General features: G+C 37.5%; 2 protein-coding genes across 6 annotated transcripts in view; one reads left to right on the forward strand and one right to left on the reverse strand.

Moving 5' to 3' along the window:
- The window catches only part of LOC106707481 (cytochrome P450 6B6), a 34589-nt gene that overhangs the window by 1177 nt on the left and 14023 nt on the right, over positions 1-19389 (reverse strand). For 2 of the 5 annotated variants that reach the window (XM_045677848.1, XM_045677849.1), the window contains exons 2-3: positions 3848-4016; positions 1330-1423 (exon numbers count right to left, since the gene is read on the reverse strand). The exons of 1 other annotated variant lie outside the window; for it this stretch is intronic. In XM_045677848.1, coding sequence (XP_045533804.1) covers positions 1345-1423; positions 3848-4016 — 248 coding nt within the window. In that variant the 3' untranslated portion in view covers positions 1330-1344. Of the gene's footprint in view, positions 1-1329; positions 1424-2467; positions 2557-3847; positions 4017-4360; positions 5864-19389 lie in introns of those variants that run through there. 2 more of the 5 variants (XM_045677847.1, XM_045677851.1) reach the window with 2 other exon arrangements.
- Positions 11912-12924, forward strand: LOC123720990 (beta-1,4-glucuronyltransferase 1-like). Its single transcript, XM_045677855.1, has 2 exons — positions 11912-12230; positions 12409-12924. The coding sequence occupies exons 1-2, from the start codon at positions 12105-12107 to the stop codon at positions 12625-12627; spliced, it is 345 nt and encodes a 114-aa protein (XP_045533811.1). The 5' UTR covers positions 11912-12104; the 3' UTR covers positions 12628-12924.

A 19389-nucleotide genomic window follows, 5' to 3' on the forward strand; every position in this document is an offset into this window, starting at 1 on the left:
ATGTTCAAGATAGAAAAAGGTGTCCGTCAAGGGGACCCTATGTCGCCAAAAATTTTCATAGCGGTATTAGAACATATTTTTAGATCGCTCAAATGGGAAAATGTTGTATTAAAAATTCATGGCCAATTCCTATCCCATTTGAGATTCGCAGACGACATCGTCTTATTTTCCGAGGATCCAAAGGAATTGCAGTACATGATACAGACGCTAAATGAACAAAGCATAAAAATTGGTCTCGAGATAAACATGAGCAAAACAAAACTCATGACAAACAGAACAGAATGTAAAATTATAGTCAACTCATCACTATTAGAATGGGTAAAGGAATATGTGTATCTAGGCCACCAAATCTCTATGAATGACTGCACAAACAAAGAAATAGATCGTAGAATAAAGAACACCTGGAGCAAGTACTGGGCTATGAAGGAAATTTTTAAAAGTAAACTTGCTACTAAAATTAAAACAAAAGTGATGAATGCATGCTTGCTACCATGCCTCACATACGCCTGCCAAACCTGGCCTCTATCAAAATCCTCTCTGTATAAACTAAAAATATGCCAACGCGCCATTGAAAGAAGCTATGCAGGTTATAAATTGAAAGACAGAATAAGTAACACTCAAATAAGAAGACAAACGAAAGCTGCGGATGGAGTAAGACACGCATTAAAAATGAAATGGAAATGGGCGGGACATGTACAGAGAACGAAGGACGACAGATGGACGAAAATAGTCACAAACTGGTACCCAATACACAAAAAACGAAGAAAAGGTAGGCCAAGAAAGAGGTGGGACGATGACATAACAAACTTAGTAGGAAAAACATGGAGTAGACTAGCTAGAGACAGAATAGGATGGCAAAACATGGAGGAGGCTTTTACCGCTATTGGCGGTCCTTACAACTGATTATAAGTAATGTTTAGTAGTTTATTACATACTTTGTAGTTGTAGACTAAATAAGTAATAATTATTGTTACAAGTAGTATATATGCATAATTTGTAAGGAATCAATAAAGCTTTTTATTTTATTTTATTTATTTCTTTCTTTACTATGTTGATCAGATCTTCAAGGCAAAGATATTTTATAAATTAAAATAAGCGCCTGCTTTAAAAATTCAGTCAAAGATTTGAAACTACTACTTATTTTATACAACAATAGTAGTAAGATTTTTTCATCAGAAGTAAAAGTGTGTACAAAACTTGGGATGAATGAACAGAAAATAGGTGTATTTTGTATTGTTACAATTGACCTAAATAAACAGAGGTTAGGTTATGTTAAAGCATTAATAATTATGTATCAGGAAGGCGGACCCAGCGCGATGTATCTCCAGTCCTCCACCATAAAGACTATTGCGATGAAGCTGTGTTGGCGCTCGGGGCTCGACAGAAAGTCAATCGATCCGGCATCCATGCATGGTCCTGTCTCCTGCAAACACCGCAAATCCGAATCCTTGATCAAGTCTTCGGTCCATCTCGTAGGTATTATTTAAGAGTAAAGGTGATATAAGTTTGTGTCAGCAGATATTTTTTCATACAAATCAACACGAACAAAAGGACTAGGACTGCGACGCCCGTAGGAAGTAAAGGTAAAGAGTGAAACAGAGGAGAGGTTGCGGCTCTTGAAATGGCGGATGTGGAAGCGTCCTGGGTCCATAACCTCTTGAAATGGTAGATGTTGATGATGGGATTACTCTCAAACCAAAAAGACACTTAAAGATTGATTCGGAAAATATTTATTCCTACTCAAACATATTGGATATAATTAAGTTGATACAGGATCATTATTAAATATGTATACAAAAGTTAAACAGTTATTTTAGATTACTAGACATCTTACTTCTTTGAGAATATTAACGGAATTAATTTATTATGACATAATTCAATCTATTGAAAATAAAACTAGTATTCCTAATTTAATGTAATTTAAATATACTACATAAAAAGCCAAGTAGGTCAGAATTATCAAAGGAGTATGTATAGGTATATTCAGAGATTACCAAATCAACAGCGGCCTGTTTGGTCTCACTTCCACCAAAAAGTAGAGTATTTTATGTTTTTTTTTGCGATGTAGATTACAATTTTTTTTGCTACTTTGTTTCTAACATTCATTCATTCATTTTATTAATTAGGAAAGAAACTTTTGAAGAATAGATATCTTGTTGAAAAATACTAAACACTGCTGAGATGAAAACCTATTAGTGATTATACTTAAGTATTCAATGTGCTTTTTACAATGTATGTACTCCAAAAATGTATTACACGGGTTAAGCCCGCTACACACATTCAATTTAACTGCAAAGTTTTAAATAAAGTATCAAACTGTCCAGTTCAATGGTAGTTACGTGCGTAGCTAAAACTGAGATCTGTATACAGTTTAACTGGCATTTAAAATTTTGCCTACTCACGTATGTTTTAACTGTACACTGTGTTCGACTGTTCTGTACAGTTAAAATTGATGTTGTGTAGTGGGCTTAATCCTCAGGCAAACCTGTTCAGTCTGGTTTCATGTTTAGTCATCATGAGTAGGCGATAAACATTTATAGTCATGATGAATGTCAGCTAAAATGTTAAAAATTTGAACATCCATTATAATGTGGGAATGAAAAGTAAGACGATTAAATTATTTGTGTGAATGGAAGGAAAGTATCAAATATGCTGAAGGGGATTTAGTCGCTATTAAACGAACACAGTTTGGCCCAAGTCTTAAATTCAAACCCAAATATCTATGTCCTTACAAAGTTGTTAAATGTAACCGCAATGATCGCTATCATGTGGAGAAGGCAGATAGCTCGGCCGAGGGCCCATAAGGACATCAAGTTCTGCAGACCAAATGAAGAGATGGCCACAACAGAGGGATCAGAGGAATTGAAGTATTAAAATATAGCTAAGGTATTTTTCATACTATTTAATTATTAAAATCTCTGTTGCAGTTATCTTCATTGATTGTCATGGTGAATTTCTTTTTGTTGGCCAAAGGTTTTGTTTTATGTTAAGTATAAAGTGAAATAAGATGTTTTTTTTATTATTGCTGAGTTTATTGTATAAAGTTTATTCAGTTAGCTTCATGATTGTAATGTTTATTATTTCTTTTTGTGAATGTAATGTGTTAAGAGTGTTTTAATTAAGATTTAATTTTGTATAAGGTGTGTAAATAGCATGTCTGAGGACAGACATGAGTGCAGGAAGGTCGAATGTGGGAATGGAAAGTAAGACGATTAAGTTATTTGTGTGAAATGGAACAAAACGGAAGTGTAAGCGAGAGGGTGTGTGAGCGAAACGAATGAGGGAGGAAGTTGAAGGGCAACCGGCGAAGGACGCAGGAGCAAACGACGCATACGACGAAATTAAAGTTTTATTTCAATTTTAAAAGTGTTTCACTTGATTATCCATCCATCCCACTACTACAATAATTATTAAACAGAAGTAAAAATAGTATGCTAAGATAGCTCATAGATTTGCCGTATTTTACACATTTTATGTGAAATAAATATGTCCTCAACTCTTTATTAGTCTAGGAAAATGTTCAGATAAAAAAGTGACGGAAAAAGACATAGAAAGGCGAAAGGGACAAGGAATTAGACATCTCCTATCTATAGAAAGTAAGAAATTCAAACCAAATATAGTATCAAAAGTATTTATTTATTTAGGCCAATAAAAAATAATTAATACCGACAATAACCGAATTATTTAAAGTTCAGTGAAAGAATAAAGGGTATTAATAAGCACGAGAACGCGTGTAAATAACACTTAATTTATTACAATATTATCAAAAATGTACGTACAAATAAGACACGACATTCCCCAAATTTAGAACAAAAAAATCTTATACGAGTACATATGTAAAACTTACTTAGTTCTCAACTTAAACATCAAAGGTAATCCACCGATAACACCTTGCACTGCATTAGAAGTCGGATCAACCCTAGGATAGCGCACCGTTTGCGGCGCGGGTTCAACCGAGTAGCGCGACAGCACCGCCGCCATGCCAGCCAGCGACTGCATCAGACCCAGTCTCCCACCTGGAATAGTATTTTATACTTATGAGTTTTAAGTAGCGACATTTTTAATACTCGTATTTGATTATTTCCACAACTTATCACAAAGTTATCACAAAATTCTTTCAAACCTAAATCTCATTTGTGTATCAATTAACTTCTGTACATTTTTAACCGTTGTTATGATTCCGCAAATATCGTCTTCGACAAACATAAAACATTTTACGCATATCTTTCAACGTAGATATATAACAGTTTTTCGAACAATAATATTTTTATGTCTTTGTTAAATGTAAATAACAAGTAAAATAGTTAATAAATACAGTGGAATTTAAAGAAAAACAAACAAACAAACAAAGTGAACTCACCAATACATGAACGGGGACCTTCGCCAAATGGTAAATATATATTTTTGGTCATCGGGTTAATGAAATCAGTTAAGAAACGGCTTGGCTTGAATTTCTCTGGCTCCTCGAAATATAGAGGATCCATGTGCAACGCCTGCACTGGTATTAATATTAAAACTCCCTCGTCAATAGTAAGGTCCATCTCGGGAAACGTGTACTTACGAGCACACTTCCTTACCAAGTGTCCCAATGATGGGAATATTCTAATGCCTTCTTTGAAAGCACAATGCAAGTAAGTCATTTCAGAAACTGCATCATAACAGAGCTTGTTATCGTATTTGGCTAAAACTCTATCGATTTCCTCTTGCACTTTACGTTGCTCCTCGGGATGATATGCGAGTTCGTGCAACGTATAGCTACTAGAAGAAGATGAAGTTTCAAAACCAGCGCCGAAGAAGATAAAAATTTGAGCCATTATTAATTCATCGGTTAACTCAAACGATACCACTTCGGGCATGCCATTAGATTTAACTGTTTCAATAGATTGACCAACCATTTTTACTTTTTTCTTACATTCCAACAAAAGATCGACGAAGTCGTTCCTGCCACATGGTTCGTAATTTCTCTTTTGCAGAATAGTTTTAACAAGGGCGTTCATGTCATTTTCTATTTTGCCAAATATTCTAAAATGTTTGCAAGCTTCTGGAAATATTTCTTTGAGCATTTGTTTAATAATTTGACTCAATTCTACCTTAAAAATATCAATACCAAGTTTTCTAAAAGCGGAATTTTCCTCACTAAGAGAATCCATGTCGAGGCCGAACCCACAAGCACCGATGAAGTCAGTAGTATAGCGCGCCATTAATTCTCGAGAGTCCAGGACTCGTCCAGTCGGCGGTGCGTTGATAGCGTGGTTCTGCATGCGCTCAGCACGCTCCACGATGAGAGGGAACATCGCCTTCAGTTTGCCACTGGTAAACGCGGGAGTCATGTTTTGTCTCAATAGCTTCCAGATATCACCATCGGCAAAGAAAAGATTTTTTGTTATGGGCTCAATAACCGTTTTGTGAGTATTGATACCTCTCATGTGAAAATGTCCAAAGTCTGAAACGAGGATGCGCTTTATAATTTCTGGATCTCTTACGACAAGTTCTGGGCGCATCGCTCGATAAAATCCCACGACCTTTTCCTTTGGGTATTTCCAGTACATTTCCACGCCAATTTGTGTCATACTTTTCTTCCAAAAGTACATACGCGCATTGTTGCCGAAAAATGGTAAAGGTTTGTCATGTTTGACTCCTTTTTTCTCCCAATACGTGAACGTTCTTGTACCGTAGAGGTACAGGGCGACGCACAGCACGAACACGACAGCTAGGGTCAACATAGTGGAATGTCTGTCAGTCGCAAACACTCCGCAAGCTTATATAGCCCGCAGTCCGATAATAAATTGATAACAACAGTACACAAATCAGAAATATTTTTTACAATGTACTAAATTATTATTAATAAAGAAAGATCGATCATCTGCAATAGCGTAAGACAAGATCTGAATATATGCGAAAACTAAAAATCGTTTCTAAAGTTTCGCACATTTAATAATGTAAATATATACATATAAAAAACATATTATTGTGATTAAGTTTGCCCAATTTCAGTAGTAGTAACATAACTTAACACTAGATATCGTTATTTTGGTTGCTCTCAAGTTTATATTTTACGATTCACATTAATAATGAATGCATTTATTCTAAATTATTTAGGTTTAGATATTATATCAACTTGAACTTGTATACTCAGGTACCATAGGTAGGTATGAGTTAGTCGTAAAAGAGGTAGTTGCTAGGTGCAGATTGCTGCATCAACAAATTAACTACTATTTAAAATGCTAAATAACATTAATGTTAGGTCATTTTCCATGTTGATCAGATCTTCAAGAAAAAGGTATGGATCTGTTATTTTATAAATTAAAATGAGCGCCTGCTATAAAAATTCAGTCAAAGATTTAAAACTGCTACTTAATTTATACAACAATAATAGTAAGATTTTTTCATCAGAAGTAAAAGTGTATACCAAACTTGAGGATGAATGAACAGAAAATAGGTGTATTTTATATTGTTACATTTGACCTAAATAAACAGAGCAAGTTAAATAAAACCTATTTTAATATACACTAACTTGGAGATAAATAAAAATTACCAATTCACCAATTAGATTAGAAGTGTTCGCTATTCTTGCGTAAGTTCTGGCAGAACTATGATAAATTTTAAGGTTTTAGTTGCTTAATTGAATTAAAAAGCATACCTAACTATTTTTCGGTCCTATTAGAAACTATTACATACTAGGTTTTACCAGAGGCGGTTAGTTAATATTGGTTACAAGAAGTTTTTGTCAGTCAGTTTTAGGACTTTTCAATTATCCAAAGATTTATTAATGCAAAGAGATCCGCCATCGCACACGTTTTAGCATCGGACAAGGACATAGATTTATTTCTCTTCGAGGTTAGGTTATGTTAAAGTATTCCTAATTATATATCAGGAAGGCGGGCCCAGCGCGACGTATCTTCAGTCCTCCACCATAAAGACTATCGCGATGAAGCTGTGTCGGCTCTTGGAGCTCAACAGAAAGTCAATCGATCCGGCATCCATGTTCTGCGCTGGCTCTTTTAGCCAACCTTCGCCAGACGCCTGTCAGGTATGACATAGCCCGTCGATTATATTTCAAAAACAATATGCTTTTAACAAAACTTATGAACCTGGAAGGTATTTAAAACTCGAACAACAGGCCAAAATGTAGTACCACAACTTTACCGGGATATAGTCAGAGTGCGAAGACGGAGGGCCAAACAATTCCCGTCCACCTCGTCGGGTGAGGTGCAGTATGTTTGTTAACTTTTCCATTTAAACATAAACTAATGTATATATCAGGGAGATAGCGGAGGGCCATTAGTGTAAGACGGCGCGAAGAAACTTCCCCGGCGTCTACACTAGACATTCCAACCCTGTTATATGGGATTGGCTATAGAATCAATTTACAAATAAATCAATTAATGAACATAATAAATTATTGTAAAGTGTAATCTTTCTTGAAAAGCTTAACTGAAAAATATAGAACCAAATCAAGTATTTTTTTACGTTCAAGAATATACCGATTTGGTTTAACATCACATCAGGTCTTTGAGTGTTATTGCGCTTGTGAATATCTCTTTACTAAGCGACTAAACCAATTGAATATGAAAATTTATAAACTCAAGAACGTAGGTACTTTATAAATATAATAATAATTAAAGAAAATATAATTGATTAGATAGTTATAATACTATTAAATATATTAGGTGATATTTTCGTCTACGTGACTAAAGTTGACTTGTAAAATAAGTGGTAGTCACTAACGTTCACTAACTACGTAAAATAAATAAACTGCATTTCGAATGTCACCTAATCTAACATCAAAATCAATACAAAAATACATCTATAAACATAATCTGTATCTATCGATTTCTACCGATCGCCTGTTCTTATTGTGATTTTCGTCCCTATCCCCCGCTAAGCGACGCCTATTCTTGTCATGTTAGACTTCTTTCTCCTGCCAATACCTGAATGTTCTGGAACCGTACAGGTACAGAGCAACGATCACTACGACTATCCCGGTCATAACGTACATAACATGGGTCACTTGTTTTTGAAAAGATAACTTCTTTTAATCTCCTGCAATATAATTTATCAAATGTCACGGTGACTATTTTGCAATGTCATTATGACTTGCTTATGACCAGCAAATATAAGTGTGAGTTTCCAGTGTCGTAAAGCATGTATAACAACATATGCCACCTTTCCCACATTTGAAAACAACAAAGATAACAATCGTTATATAAAAAAGTGTTTTTGATATCTTGGGGGCTGACCTTGCTGCGTGCTGTGCAGCGCCGACTCTCGCCCCTCTCCCTAACATTGCGCCACGCTAACATTGTGTTCTGCCAAGGGACTCGTGCAATGTTCCAAGCCGCCAAGATAATCAAAATATAGGTAGATGTACCCCTTTTCGAAGAAATTGCACAAAAAGATGAACGTGAAGTATGTCACAGTTGAAGTTAATTTTGGGAAGAGAATAAAGCAATTTTAAATCAAAAAATCTTTAACTATGAATTATGATCGTATTTAGAGCAATAGTATTGGTATAATCTCTAACAGGACTTACAACTGTTGCAATTCACGGCTACAACAAATATGTCATCTATGCGATGTTCATCTTATCATTTAATAAAATGTAATTTAAAACATTTTAGTAACAACTATTATTAGTAAGGATTACAAAAGGTTAGTTTAGCCTTTTAACTAGTTTACAATTGTACCACATTTCAGGTTTAAGTTTCACTTTTAAGTGTTGAAATCTCATAAGTTGCTCTTGCGTTAACACTTCCGATGATAACAGCTGTCCGAAATACATACAAAAGGAAAACAAGAATTTCTACGGAGGTTGAAAGTTGTTCGTAATGATCAAGTTCCATAAAAAATAAGTTTAGAAACGTTTCGAGTCACTGGACAGTGGGCCTAGCACAAATATTTGTGACAATCGCCTTCGTATCGTCATCATCAATGATGTCAAAATTAGTATGAGATTTTTGTTGTGCTTTACAGGCGCCAGGGGCGCTGCAATACGATGAACTGAACACAATTAACGGGAGGAGCCTGTGTAGCGCCGATTGCGCCGCCAAGACATTTGAAATTGTTAATAATTTAATTTCATAAAAACTTAAATGAAATAAAACGCGTTTTTACTGAAACTTAAACGAATGTACGCGCAATCGAGATTACTACTAAACAAAATATTATCTCACTAATATTATAAATGTGAATGTTTTGTTTCGATAGATGGATGGATGGATGGATAATTGTTTGATGGTATCTTTGGAACGGATCAACGGATCTTAATGAAATTTGGCACAGATGTAGAATGTGGTGTGTAAGAAAACATAGGCTTATTACGTTTTTTAAATATAATTTTGTATGATTAATTCTTTAAAATTACATATTTATCGATTTCGTAAATATATCATAAACATTCCACATCATGTCGAAAAACAAATGATGGTCAAAATTCATGTCCACAAAACGGCCATTTTCGTAAACAGAAATATCTAAAAGCCGTTCCAGACGCTTGTTGTTTGGTACAAATCAACATACACTACATCACTAAACACGAGCTGAACACCGATCACAAATACTCATCACAAACTGGCATCACAACGCTTGACGAAAGTGCTAGTTTATTCCGGATTGGCAAACATGGTGGACGACGAAGTTGTTGTTCATTTTTAAAGGCTATCTAAAAAATTTAAAAAATATGTCTAAAAATTCTTACCATTGGTTCTTGTTTATTTATATTTGGATTATTGTCATGCCTATTTTATATGAACATATTTATCTTTATTAGGTATCTCCAAAAGTTCCAGTTGCAAAAATAAAAATTAGGTAGTTAATAAACATTAATAACCATTTTGTAGTAATTAAAACTTTCAAACTTCTGCAGCCGGCAAGCTGCAACGTACAAATCATACACCGCAAGCGTCGGTAAACAAACATCCTTTGATTTGTGTGGAAAAACCGACACAGATCCCTGGCACAAACAGCAAACACAAATCCACATGTTCATGTTTGTTTTTTGCTCCTTGCTGAACGGCGTTGTTTGCCTCCTGGCTTAATGGCAAACATTGACAAAATTTGGCATAGATTTAAAACATTGTCTGAAAGTACACATAGGCTACTAATTAAGTTTTTTTTTTTAATTCCGCGCCGACTGAGAAGCAAAATGAATATGAGTCCAGAATTTGATTGACTGGGTGATAATATTTTGCAAAGAGAATTCTGTATCTATGTTGCTAAGTATTAAAAAAGGATTTTGAAAAAATCATTACCTAAAGTCTCTCACCTGGAATTACAGCAAAATTGCAATTTTATTTGCGTCACTTATTTCAAAGATTATAAACAACGTAAATAATAGGTAGATTACTAATCAGAAGTCTAAAGGACGGAAACATTCGTAGTGATTATTTGAAAACGCAATGTACATATTTTAATTCATTTAATGCGTCGTAACAAAGCTTATTGTTGTACTTAGACAAAACTCCGTCGATTTCTTTTTGCACTTTATTCTACACCTCAGGATGGTATGGCAGCTGATATAATGTAAAACGTATAGCGGAAGAGAATGTTTCGAAATTCACTGTGAAGAATACAATTCTTGAAAGGCCATCAGCAATTCGTCCATATTCAAAGTCACTTCTTGAGGACTTCCGTAAGGGTTTCTTTTCTCTATTGACTCTAATGCCATTTTACATTTTCTTCGATAGTCAAGGAGTATGTCTATAAAGTCGTTTCGATCAGAGGGTTCATGATTTCTCACTTCGATAATGCTCCAAACTAAATAGGTAACAACTTTTCTAAGTATTATAAAATGTTTACATGTCTCCGAAAACATTTCCTTAGACATTTGAATTCTTTCGACAAAGATGTATTCTAAAAGCGGAATCTTCCGTGCTCAGGTAGTTAGCGTCGGCGGTGTTTTGATCGCGTTGTGTACCAGGCGCTGAGCGAGCTCCGTACTGAGGGGAAACATTGCCTTCAGGTTCCCGTTCGTAAACGCGGGACTCAGACGTTGTCTCAATAATTACCACAAGTCATCTTCAGTTCACTATACGTCCCCACCGAGGGGCTCGGAGCCTACCCCAACTTAGGGGTGACTAGGCCATAGTCAACCACGCTGGCCAAGTGCGGGTTGGTTGACTTCACACATGTCATGGAATTTCTTCTCGGATATGTGCAGGTTGCATCACGATGTTTTCCTTCACCGTAAGAACGTCGGATAAATGTACATATGTAAATCGAAAATCGAAAAACACATTGGTACATGGCGGGATTCGAACCCTGGACCTGCAGATTGCAAGTCAAGTGCTTAACCCCTGAGCCACCGACGCTCTACCACAAGTCGCCATCGGCTAAAAATAGATTTCTGAGCAGAGGCTCGACGACAGTTTTATGGATGTTGATGCCCCTGAAATCTGTTATGAGAATACCCCTCACGTAGTCCGGATCGTTTAAATTTATTCGGGATTCGAGACTCCGTAATCCCCCGAGACTTTTTCATTTGGGTATTTCAAATAAAGTTCCGTACACATTTACGTTACACTCTTATTCATTAAGTATATGGGCATACTGTTGCCGAAGAATGGTACAGGTTTGTCATGTTTAATTCCATTGTTCTCCCAACATTTGAAAGTCCTCGTGTCGTACCAGTACAATGAACAAAGTACAACATGCGTGTGTTTCGACAGGTACGTCGAGAAATATGTGACAGAAAGGCTGGTACGATGAGATAAGAAAGATTTGCTCTGATTACTACAATAATATTGAAACGGAATCCTCTTCAAACAAAACAAACTAAGCAATTTAATTCAATTTAATTCATTAGCACAATCAGTTTGCATCTTTACTTGCTTCACCGTGAAGGTTAACGAATTTCATGAAAACAGTTTGAAATAAGTAGTGAACAGTCATCATTACAAGGTATTTTGTTTGTCAAACTATTATAGGTATATGTATAACAACATAGTAGTAGTCTTATAATGATGACGTAGCGAAATACAATTTGAGATATTATTTGCATGCAACTCACGATGAGTGATCGTGATTGTTTTATCTAATTAATTTTGTATATTTAAAATGCGTCTTAACATCCTTATATTATATAGCAACAACATAGTAGTCTTATAATGATGACGGTGCAGATTACATTTTGTAAAGCCCGCTACGCACGCTTGCCAAACAATTGCGAACAGCATAAACCAATGACATGTGCCGGTCTAAAAAAAATTATAATGATCTCTTACTCAAAAAAGGTTAGCAAAATATATAACAATATAAAATTCAATGAAGCTAAACCGACATACTTGTATATCTAGATTTCTTCTAGATTTCTCTCAAATATATGTTCAAATCAGTCTATCTTTTAAAGATTGAACTGCCGAATTTTAAATAGGTAGTAATATACTAGTAACGTCGGTAAATCTCCCTCAGGTATACGAGATGTTTCTGATCGGCTACCAGTTCCGCGTGCTGTCGCCGATCTTCACGATCCACTGGGGGCTGCAGGCGCGCCGCTCGCGCCCGCTGTGGCGGGAGAAGCAGAACGAGAAGAACAGGAAGCATTTCGAGACGTTCAAGCGGGAGTTGTTCGCGCGGTACAGGACGGACCCCCTGCACCTGCTGCGCCGCCCGCCGCAGAGGAAGGCCTAGGCCTCGCCGGGCCGCGCGCTCTCCGCCGGCCTCCACTTCCCTCTGCTGCTGCTACTGCCGCTGCTGGCACTCCACACGTGTCTGTCCTCTATTTGGTGATTCTTAATACTTTTGACAATGTGAAACTTGAATCCCAGTGATAGTTAAAAGGAAACTTACTGACAAGTACAACATTTTTTGGAAACGAGATATAAAATAGTACATAATATAAATAGTCTCACTATCTTAAAGACTGTTTTCGTAAAATGATAATGTAAATATTTGTATAACTGATAAGAATACTTCGTATTAACTTTACTTCTGTAACACTGTTCGGCTTTGTAAAAAAAAATGATATAATAATGGCTTAAGATCACAATAAATGTTCAAGGTAACATTATGTATGAAGAATAAGTTTAGATATAATATTAAAAGTTTTAAAATAAATTAAAAAGTGTTCATTTAATTTTGTTAAGATCAAATTTATGTTATCTCATCGAGAGTAGAAGCTATTGTTTGTAATGTTTTAAATATTGAACTCTTGCGCCTGTAACGAGTGAGATTAGGCAAAGATTACATTCCATTTGCAATTTGCATATAATATAAACAGAAATATATATACTTCTGCTACTTATTTCATCAATTTTTAGTTTAAATTAAGATACTAGCGTTATATACTTTATTCCATGAATGTTGCAAATTTACACAAAATTTATGTGAAGAAAATAATCTTTAAAACTTTTACCTCGGTCTTCCTTCCCTTGGTGCTTAAATGATTACTGAATCGTTTGAAAGTGCACAAGTTTACAAGATAAGTGAACTTCTTCCATTCATCACAGCTTACGACCTAATAAGTTGACAAACAGAAACAATTCTAGTATTATCGTCAGTTCCCACTGCCGAAACTTCTTGTTATTTTCTTGTTTTCTTCAAAGAGATTGAGTGGGACAACATGTTTTTTGCGGTTGTTTCGGCAGTGGAGCCACGGTTACGTGACAGTTTTATTAACACAATAATATAAAGGAAAGAAGGGGCAGAGGAGCGTATTGATTTAGACCATTTTCAATAGTTCATGGCACAGAAATAGAAGTTGCGCGACTAGTCGGTGAAAACAAAGTCTTAGAACTGTTATGATCTATCTCTATCTATGCCTTTTCACAATTATTTGGGGTCGGCCTTTCTTGTCCTAATTCACGACAGACAGCACGATTCCTGGAGTCTTGTTCGACAAGGTCAATTTCTTTTAGATCATTTTGGATCGTCGTCAGCCAAGTGGTCGGTGGTCTCCCGCGATTTCGCGTCGTCGTGGGCAAGTTTAAGGCCAGCTTGACCATGTGATCTTCGGGTCCCCTCTGAACATGACTATATGATATTTGTTTTATTTTGTTTGATGTTGTTTTTATTTTATTAACAGTGCAAATTAACTTTAGAAAAATATGTTGGTAATATATTTAACTAGCTTTTACCCGCGACTCCGTCCGCGCGGAATAAAAAATAGAAAACGGGGTAAAAATTATCCTATGTCCGTTTCCTGGTTCTAAGCTACCTGCCCACCAATTTTCAGTCAAATCGATTCAGCCGTTCTTGAGTTATAAATAGTGTAACTAACATGACTTTCTTTTATATATATAGATTGGTTTAAAAATTAATGTTGCATAGTTAGATTTATTTATTTATTTATTCGTCCGCGCGGGATTAATAAAAAAACGTAATAAGCTTATGTGTTCTTCCAGACTATGTTCTACATCTGTGCAAAATTTTATCAAGATCCGTTGAATCGTTCCGGAGATACATTCAAACAAACATCCATCCATTTAAACATTCGCATTTATAATATTAGTAAGATTGTTATCTCTGTTGTTTTCAAATATGGAAAAGTTGACATATGTTTTTATACAGGTTTTACGACACTGGAAACTCACAGTTACATTCGTTGATCATATTGACTTTGCAAAATAGTCATCGTGACATTTGCTTAATTATAGTCACACAATATTTGGCCAGTTATTTTATATATTAGGCCAGGTATTTAATATATTAATATTTATTTGTTGTCGCAGTTAGTTCGGTCAAATAATATGCAGAAAATTAAAAGAAAATAAACTTTTTTAAAAACAAGTTTTTTTTCTTGTTATTTAAAATAAAACAGGTTAAACATAATAAATTTTAATAAAGTGTTATTATCATTATTAAACCTGAGAAAACATAATTATATAGGTAAGATAATTAACCATATTCGTCTACAAATTAATTAATTACGTCACCAAATAATAACAAAGGTTCACGAGCATTTGTCCTCTTCGTCCACTCAGCATCCTCTCCCCACGCTCATCAACCTCGAGACGGCACAAGGACATTTCAGAGGTTCCTAACATTTTGAGTTAAACCAAAGAAAAAAATTAATACCACTGATGTAATATCCTATTGTTAGGAACGGAAGCACTGGTGGAGGTAGTTTCACAAAAGGCTTTACAACGAAGCATGCGCTGCTGCTCGGGGCAGTCTCTTTCCATCCGTCATTGCGGGACGTCTGACATTTTTATTTATTTACATTCGGTTTGAGTTATTGCGAGGATTATTTAGAAGTAGAGTTAAATTTATTATTTAGCTGATAAATTATTTTTTTTAATACTTTTAGATCAAATATCTAATACTACATTTAAAAGAAAAAAGATTGTAAAGGTATATTATTTTATGTATGTAAAATACCATAGTCACCGACTGAATAATCAGAAATCAGGTAACATTTGATTCGATTTCTTCCGTGGGAGTGTTTTTGGGTTTTAATTATACAAGTCATAGTTATTTGTTGTTTTTTATTGTTACTTTTTGCTATTGATATACGTGTATTATGCCAGATTATAGTAACTACAAATAACACGCTGCTTTCTGCAATTACTTACCTACGATATACTTTTTAAAAATTGTAGATAACGTTCAATATAGAAGGAAGAACTACCGTAGGATATAAAATAAAAGTCGCTTAAAACAAAAACTGAAACCGAAAGAAAGTTAGATTTGAGAGGAATTGTACGATGGTGTAAAAGGACTATTTCTTTTTTTATTTGTATTTGTATGTGTAATACTAATAACTTGAATGTTCCAAACATTGCATTAAAATGTGCCAAAATTATATTGTTAAATTGTTTAATATTACAAAATGTATTAATGTTGATAAAATAATTATAGTGTCACAAGATAAAGTCCAAAATGACGTCAATATAACAATTGTACTAGTCATCGTGACTGGGAAAAGTGTCCAATCTATACTCGTATTAGATAACAGTGGGGCCTTTAGGGTGACCAATGTCACCACCTAGCAATAACTATTTTAACAGTGGTAGATCCCGCAACAACATTATTTGTTGGGTGCACGAATGGGCCGGGTCGACTGGTGAAATACCACGACCACAGAGAAGACAGGCGTCAAGTGGATGCAACTCCGCGTTTCGTCTGTTGAATGTGCGTGCCGGAGGCCTAATTTTTTTTTTGTGTGACTAGTTACTGTTTGCCTTAAAGAGGCATTTACAGTTTCACCGGGCTTGAGGTGGCCGGGCGCAGATGGCGCTTAGCCTAAACCTCGTTTAAGAGTAACTTGGCTCGAGGGCTCCCTCAGGAGCCTCGGCTCAGGCTGTTACTCGTATTTCGTTATTATTACCGGATTGGGAGGTCACCGAGCTCTTAGATCGCTTCGGTGGACGCTCCATGGAGTGACTGGACTCAAGGGCCCCCGAGAGGGGACCTCGGCATGGGCTGTCACTCATTACGCGTTTAGCATTCTGATTCAAGGGTGCCCGAGAGGGCCGAACCTCGGCTTGATCGGTTGCTATTATCTGATTGCTATTATTAATACAGCTAACATTACTACCACTTCGGAAAGCGTTAGCGCTGGGAGAAGGCGGAAGAAACTCCAGCAACGCTTGTATTATTAATAGGAGAAAACCTGCCTGCTATGAGGCCGTATCGCGAGAATGATTGCCGTAGCCGACAGCGACTGCGGAGTGTGGTCTGTCTGTGATGTTTTACCTTAACCTGAACGATAGTGATTGCATCGTCTTGAAAGTAAAGAACGTGCTAGGTCTACGATAATCCCGACGGAACTTACCTAGCGCGATTGGATTGTAGGTGCCGCCACCTACAACTAGCGGATTAGCATGACCGACGGCAGAGTCAAAATAACGAAGCGACGCCAACTTCAATGATGAATGGGCAATGGTGGGCAAGTCTAAGTCTATGTGAAGATCGCTGTTGCGCATGTACCACGGGACTTCCGTGGCTCTACGCAAGAATCTATTCTGAATCACCTGAAGTCGATGTATTTGTTTCGGGGCGATGTGCGCGAATACCGGACTAGCATACGTCATGACGGGGCGAACTACTGATTTATAGAGTGTCACCTTGTTCCGACGGGACGTTTTACTCTTTCTATTAAACAACGCAGAAAGTCGACCTAGGATGAAAACCGTGCGGTTCCTGACCAGGGTCACATGAGCGGAGAAGTTAAGTTTAGAATCAAGTATGACACCTAAGTATTTAACTTGGTCTTCCCAAGGTATTGGGCTGTCCATGAGTTTATTAGTTGGAAGAAAAGCCTCTTTCTGGCGTGAAAAGTAGAGCGCCGCCCTTTTTCTAGGGCTTATTTCGATCCTCCTTCCGAAACCGGGCACCAAGCGTGTTGGCAGCGGTTTGGAGACGTCGACCATTGATTTACTACTAGTAGTAAAGTAGTAAGGCTAGTAGTAAATCAATGACGTCGACATATAGCATCGGGTGTACGACCGGATGTGAATACGCAGGTGTCATCGGCGAATAGAGCTAGCTCCACACCGTGTACGCGGGGAATGTCATTGGTGTAAAGGGTAAAGAGAACTGGCCCTAACACCGAACCTTGGGACACCCCGGCTCGAACGGGGTGCAATTATGAGCATACTCCCTCGACGCAGTAGAGGAACGTGCAAATACTTAGGAAGTCTCGTATTATGCATACGAGACGGTCGGGTACTCCGTACTCGTATAGCTTGTATATAAGCCCGTTGTGCCATACTTTATCGAACGCTTTCGCTACGTCGAGGAATATAGCTCCTAAGACCACGTTGGCGTTTGACAAGTATATCACCTTAGCTGCGGCAAGTAAAATCTTAAACCTTCGTCTGGTGCGGCGGCGGGCCAAAGTGTGCCCCCAATGATTTTTCCGCCAGTGCGTGGCAGGCCTTTCTCGACCCACCAGCATAAGGTTAGATTAAATCGCTATAACTTTGCGAAAACATAATATAGGTGTGTACTTTTTGGACTGTTAGAATAACCTTGAACCCACCTTCTTTAGAGTTGATTCGCCCCGGGATCTGCCAAACAGGAAATGAGAAATGAACCAGGGAAAGTGGCGGGTCGATATCGACCAGCACCGCACTAGAAAGTATTTTTAGTAGTGATAGGAAAGACAAAAATAAGGAGATATCGAAAATAAAATAGAATTGTAGAAAAGAAATGAAAAATAGTTTATTTAATTATTTATTTATGCTTGTCTTTAAAACATTTCGCACAAAGATTTTGTGTGCACATCCTATTTTTTTTTTTGAAGGAAAATATCAATTTTTTTTTGAAGGAAAATATCTATTTTTTTTCTTGAAGGAAAATATTTCCTCACTGCTGTCACTATCACTTTTATCTGCCTCGCGAATTAGTTTATTTTCCAAAATTTGTATTTTTCTTTTGTTTCCTGCCATCGTGCGTCGTTAATTTTACGAAAAGAAAAAACGCGACGCACAACACTAACTAGCGAAGCGGGGCGCTCCGTGCGGTATCGGGTCGCCAACCGCCTGTTGGGACGGCGGGCCGCGATAGACCCCTGCCGCAACGAGTTGATATTTTTTACCGTCAGTGCGTGGTAGGCCGATAAAGGCCTGCCGTGATTTTTTATGAGATAATTGTACCGCACCTAGTGAGAGGGACATAGTTTTCTTCGTCCGCACCAGCTGAAATTCCGCGGCAGGTCGATCTGGGCCTGATCCGCAGTGAACGTGATATGCTCCGTGATGCGGTGCACTTGATTGGTGTATGAATGTTTGGCGCGAAAGCCAAACTGTTCTGCAATAGGCATGCCTTTTGTGTCTATAAAGGTGCGAAGGTGTGCTAATATTAATCGTTCATCAATCTTCCCAAAGGTTTTGAGAAGGCTTTTGGGGCGATAAGACGTGTGATTGGTAGGTGGCTTTGAGGGTTTGAGGAACCCTATGACTTCAGCGTCCTTCCACTCACTGGGAAAGACGCCTTTGGTCATTGCCGCACTTCTTGTAGCCACTAGGACCGCGGGTCCCTGTCTTGATTAAGACGAGGGCCAAGAGGTGGGTCTCTATAAACCCTAGGCAGCACCAGCGGGGGACGGCGGGGATCCCGAACCTGCATTGCACGGTGTCGTCTTTGAGGAGCGCCTAAGGGCGCAGTGACCCTTCAGGGGCGCAGTGAGGGCCCCTTCCCGAGGCAGTCAGTGGGGTGTCGCGGTTGCAAACTCACGTGATCCCGTGGCGCCCCACATAATGGCCTTGAGGCCATTAAACAGAGGGGTTTATTGGGTATGCTCCCATTCTGGATTCTCGGAATCGGAATCTCACATAACTACCGTGTCTGCCACGAGGCACGGAGTATGTATTAAGCATTCCCCTCTGGAAAAAAAGGCCTGCCCACGCTGCCTCGACCTGTCCGTGGCCGCCGTTCCAGTACTTTGCGGCCCCATCGGCCGTCCGCTCATGGCCGGCCCATCGCCACTTAAGGTTTACAATTCTTCGG

The sequence above is a fragment of the Papilio machaon genome, chromosome 5 (assembly GCF_912999745.1).
Source record: "Papilio machaon chromosome 5, ilPapMach1.1, whole genome shotgun sequence".
Lineage (NCBI taxonomy): Eukaryota > Metazoa > Arthropoda > Insecta > Lepidoptera > Papilionidae > Papilio > Papilio machaon.

Coding starts and splice junctions, on each gene's coding strand:
- LOC123720990 (XM_045677855.1), top strand. CDS start 12,105: ATGATGACGGTGCAGATTACATTTTGTAAAGCCCGCTACGCACGCTTG. Junction 12,231..12,408: donor TGATCTCTTACTCAAAAAAG/GTTAGCAAAATA, acceptor AATCTCCCTCAG/GTATACGAGATGTTTCTGAT.